A 5476-nucleotide genomic window follows, 5' to 3' on the forward strand; every position below is an offset into this window, starting at 1 on the left:
AGGAATGCCCATGGAAAGGGCCTTGCTTTCAGGCTGCCATGTTCAGCTCACACAAACCGCAGAAAATGATTCTGCTTTTGAGAGTAAACTGGCATCAAACCATCTCTCTGCAACTGCAGCTTAAATATTAGGGAGTGGTTTTCAACAGAAAGTAAGGGATCAGGGCACAGCTCCTTTGGAGACCAAGCAAAATGCAAGGCTAGAGGTCCAGGAAAAATGATTCTGTAAAAAAATTGGATCTGTCATGATCACTGGGATTTCGGGTTTCTGTGCTAATACCCGCTAGGGATAAGAGGCATAGGGGCGTGGTAGGAAGATGCTCTACGCTCAGCCTGCTGCCAGGCTCTGGCTCAGCCTTCTTGTTTGGGAGTGAGATGTTCACCTGCAAGAAAAACAGGCTCCGATTTTTGCATCTGTGCGCAAAGAGTTGGTTACAAACAGCTTGTGCCTGGTTTGTTGCTGTCATGTAGCAGCTTTGATGAATTCCAAATGGGATTTGTGCCTGCCATTCCCTGTAGGGCAGCTGTGTTCCCAGTCTGAGGGATGAACTCCTCAAAATCTGACTTGTGTCTTCATTTTGTACACCTCCATGTTTTATTAAAAAGCATCTGATATTAATAAGGAGCAAGATGAATGGGAGATTACCTGGGGGACTGCAGCTCTTTCAGGGACAATCAACTACAAGACATTTGAAAGTATGTATTTAAAGAAAAAATTATCATCTTACTGACAACTTTGCATAGACCTTTTTCCCCCTTCTCCTCTAGCTGTCATCTTTAACAAGATACTGGGGTCAGGAGTGGTGCCTTTGAGCTCAGAAAGCACAGAGACACTGTGAGATGCCTCTGGAAACGGCAGACACTGACACTGTATTTGCCAAAGGACAAGAAAGCCAGAACCAACTGCAACCCATTGCATTCCTCTCTACAGTCACATCTAGCCCTTTGTAAACAAACTAGTCTTCAAGGGCCCCTGTGAAGAAAGCATTACCTTGGTTAGGTACATGGGAAAACAAGACGTGCTTAAGGCCAGAAGGAGGTGAAACAGCTCTTGGGCAGATGCACAGCCCATTGGCACCACCGTGCTCCTGGAAGGAGCTCCCACGCCTCTGACTGCACTAGCACGGAGGCACTTACTCATGCTGCAGCAGGTCTTTGAAGTGAATCATCTCCACAATGACCTGGACGTTCTCCTTGGCAGCGGAGCAGAGGTCATGCTTCAGGTAGCACTCCCGCTGTAACTGGAACACCATCTCTTTAATGGCAGGGCACTTACGGCTGATGCAGCTGAATTTATGCCTCAAGGCATGAGCCTTACACTTCAGAGCGTCTTTAATGAAGGATTTTCCCTGGGAAGAAAAGAATTGGAGTAGGTCTGTATTTTTGTCCATTAAGCACAGCAGCTGATTTATAGCCAGCTAGCTGCTGCTCTGTAGGACAATGTCAAGGGTTATTAAGATTGCTAAGGGTACCACTTAATGGCTTTTCCCCCTCTTCTCTTTGTTTCTCTGCCCTTAAAGATCATGCCAAGTTACCTGGCCTTGCTATTCCAGTGGAGCTGAACACACAGGGCTTCCTCACTGGTACTCTGAGGTTTCCTCTACCCCGACAGCTGAATGCCCAACAAGGGAAAGCATAGAAGTAAACATCTTGAAATAATTCAGTGCTTGAGTTTGCTTTGTTTGCTTCTGGGGTGTCAGCATAGCAGGTTCACACAAAGGAGAGGGCATCAGATACTCATTCAGTAACTTCAAACTAGTTTTTCTTTAATTTTAAAATTAGTTTGCAAACTCATAGCCATGTATGCACCGTCTGTATGCACCTGCCCCATTCCCACCTGTCAGTATTTTCTCAACTACCAGTTCCTCAGAGAGGGACTCAAATCAGCACTAATAACAATCCTACAGTCTGCTGCAAGTCTGATGTCTGCTGCAAGAAATTCTAAGTGGAAATTTAAAAAAAAATCAAATTAAGAAATTAAATCACAAAGTTGTGGGAAAGATACTTTAGCAGCATGTCTTTAACCCATTTGTGACTCCTTCACTCAATTGCTTGGTGGGTACCAAACCCATATTTTCCTTTTCTCTTTGCTATCTGATTCTGTAGCTGCCACCCATGGTGCATGTGTTGCTGTCTGACAGCTCTGCTCAGACTTTCTTTCCTTAGCAATAAGTGTGTGGAAGCCTCCTGCACTGCCTCCATCTCTTCATTAGCTTCTGATTATTATACACAAGTTCTTCATGAAGACCAAATTCCTGTCAACCTTTACCCAAAGACTACACTGGCACAGCTCCACTGACATTAAGATTCACTCAGACCTACAAGCAGGTTTTGTTCCTAAATTGTTTCAAACCAGAAATATTTCTTGCTGATCAAAGAACTACTTCAGTCATCATCCCCTTCTGTTCCCTATACCAAAGGCACTCACTTGCCCTTTCCTTCAGTAACAAACAGGCACAACACATTAGACAAATAAGGATAAAAAAGAAAATTATTAAGGAAACCAAACCTGACATTAGTTCTCAGGTTTCAGAAGGGGAAGGAGAGCAGAAAGTAGAGAACAGAAAATGGTCAGTGTTAGTCTTGTCATTTAATGCAGCCTGAAATAACTGGAGATATATAGTGATGAGCCATGAAAAGCCAAGTCATAGCAGAGGCTAAAGTCACCTCTGTATTAAACAAAGCTCCAGGGGTTTAATACTTCTGCACTGCAATGGAGACAGGCTGGATGTGAAATGAGCTGTATTTGATCAGCAATATCTGGGGATCGTGGGGAACATGCATCAGTGGCTATGTTCAGCCTTTGCAGGAATGTTTCCCTCCCCTCCCAACAGGGCTTCTTTGGTCAACTTTGTTCACTGAGAGAATATTGTGCAAAAATAAATGAGTGTTTTATGGAAGCCACTTGGAAATTAAGTTTCAGGTTTTCAGATACCCACAGAAGAAACAATTCCTGTTTTAATGGCTAGCCAGACCCTTCATACATCCTTAAGAATTTGAGCCTGAAAATCCAGCACTTCAAAAATGTTTCCTACTGGGTGGTCCCACCATCCCTCTTAGGACAGCCTGAATCCCAAAGTCAGCTCTACCTTATGCCATGCTTTTAACAGTGCCACAAAGCTGGTGCTTTTAGTCAAGTTCTACGGTAAACTGCATGGTCAAGCCAAATGCTGCTGGTCCGTCATAATGTTCTCTTCCCTCCACAGTGAAATGGGAGAGCAGGTTTACAAGACATCCTGTTATTATGTCTCAATGATGCATAAATGGTCCAGGGAGAAAATTAAGGAGACAAACTTAATACCACATGCCATGTAAGTCATGTATTTTAAGGTCAGTGCTTGAACCAAAGGCTTATTTAAATACAGCAGCTTTAGGAGGTTGCCTGTACTGGTTGTGTGCAAGTCTCGAGAACCAACTTTAATAACTGCAGATTGGGAAATATTTTGATACATCTAAACGAGCGGGGTGCCCAAGCTGCATTTCAGGATCAGCTTTGAACAAACGTGGTGTAGGAGCTTAGGCCACTTAAGTGTTTCTGAAAACCATGATCAGCTATATTAGTGTTCTGATTTGGTTATCCTGGGTACAGGAGGAGGAAGCGATCAGAGGGAGCTGTAGCTAGAGACCATCTGTCTTCTGGGACATGCTGAACACCACTGTTCTGTTAGTGTTCTTGAATCTTGATTCTGGGCCCTTCAACAGAAAATCTCTTATTGAAGCTGGTCATGTGTACAAGTTGATTTGCTCCATCACGGAAACTTTTTTTCCCCAAAGATGTGTTAGAAAAGTAAAAGACATGCTGTGTATGCAGTGACAGCAAGCAGATGTGTAGGACATTTTGCTGTGTTACCTGGGCATCAAATTTTCCAGCGTTGTGCAGGAATGTCATGCAGATCTCGTGTAAGCCTCGGATCTCACAAGAATTGTTCTCAAAGCATTCAAACACTCCACATCCCACATCGCCAGCATTAACCAGGCAGTGCTGGATTTCAGCTAAAATGAGCATTGATTACAGTTAATTTGGAGATCTGTTCATAGGCGCTGGTGCTGGGTAGGGTGGGGAGGGAAAGTTGTTTTGCTAACATCATCAGTTCAAAAGAAAAACCACATGTGACAACAGTGATTGTACCCACAGCATGCCCACTTTTTACAGAAATTAGGCCAAAACTTGGGTGTATTATGTTATGAAAGTGATATCCAAGCAACAAATGCCAAATCCACTATGCTTACGTCAAGCTATTTCACTTGAGAACTGTCTAATGCTTTTGCATTCCTCAGGAGCAAAGGACAGGCATGACTTTTGCTGCCTGACTTGCACAAAGTTTTCCATCAAATTCAAGTACCAAACCGAGAAGCCCAGGACTCAGGCAGCTAAAATTCCTCATTTCTGGTACTTTGAGCTAGTATCTGGGGATTTAGCACCAGATTTTTTACAGAACACTTGGTTTCCCCTGTCATAATATTTACAAAGTTAATGGCAAAACTCCCACTGATAAATAAAGTCCTTTGCACTGAGTGTTGCATAAAGCTGCAACTATGTCCTCACCTATGCAGAAATAAAAATTAATTAATTAAAAAATATATATTTATGTATGTAGTACATAAATTAGATCCATTGGAGCCCACAGTTACATGTGTTTATTCTGTCCTTTCAGATGTTACGTAATACTGTTTAAAAAAAAATTAAATGCTGTCTAATGCTCACTTACCAAAAAAACCCCAAAAATCTAATTCTTAACAAGACAGCTTCTGGTCCTTTAAAAAAAATGGATGTAGTAGTACTGCCAGAGGGAAGGTGGTTGCTGAAAAAGCCTGGGGATAAAGTTAAACAGGGGCAGCTTTTAGACCAGAACTGAGGATGCTAAGAATTCCTGTACTCTGTGCCCTAGTGGTACCTTTAATTAAAGCTCGCCCTTGGGAGCCAGCCTAATCCCCCTCCGAACCGCAGCGTGTTTCAGACATCCCCAGCCTCCCCCTCTGCCATGCGGTCCATTTGCAAGTCTTTACAGCAACTTTCGGTCTCATTTCCACCCGCTGCCAGGCAGGGAGAGCAGCCGCGGATGTCAATGCGGACTCTGCCGAAGTTCACCCGACCCTCCCCCCCGGCTGGAAACCAAATCACTGCCCTGCCTTTTTTTTTTTTTTTTTTCAATTTTCTTCTTTTTTTCCCCTTCTATCTGCCCCGAAGTGCATCTGGGGGTGGCACACGGGAGCACTGGGCTCGGCTCCTGGGATTGCTTGAGCCACACGCGAAAAGCTGCGCAAACACAAACGCATCGTGGGGGTGGGTGGGGGGAACGGAGCTCTTTGTGGAGCGCGGAGCTGGGCTTTTTTTGGGGCCGGGAGCTCAGCTGTAGTGCTTGTGTTGGCATCCGGATGCAAACCTTTTGCCGGATCACATGTCCTGGCTCCAGCGTGCTGAGAACTGCACAGTGCCGTGATTCACATGTGGCAGTCCCTAATGGGCATTCGTGCAT

The 5476-nt window shown here is 44.2% G+C and overlaps 1 protein-coding gene across 1 annotated transcript in view; it reads right to left on the minus strand.

Annotated features, from left to right (window-relative positions):
- STC2 (stanniocalcin 2) overlaps nt 1–4005 on the minus strand; it is a 7304-nt gene extending 3299 nt beyond the window's left edge. Inside the window, exons 1-2 of the mRNA XM_010001971.1 lie at nt 3850–4005; nt 1137–1348 (exon numbers count right to left, since the gene is read on the minus strand). Of these exons, the coding sequence (XP_010000273.1) occupies nt 1137–1348; nt 3850–4005 (368 nt within the window). The remainder of the gene's footprint in view (nt 1–1136; nt 1349–3849) is intronic.
- Between the last annotated feature and the right edge of the window lie 1471 nt (nt 4006–5476).

The sequence above is a fragment of the Chaetura pelagica genome, unplaced genomic scaffold (genome assembly GCF_000747805.2).
Source record: "Chaetura pelagica isolate M959 unplaced genomic scaffold, ChaPel_1.0 scaffold356, whole genome shotgun sequence".
Taxonomy (NCBI): domain Eukaryota; kingdom Metazoa; phylum Chordata; class Aves; order Apodiformes; family Apodidae; genus Chaetura; species Chaetura pelagica.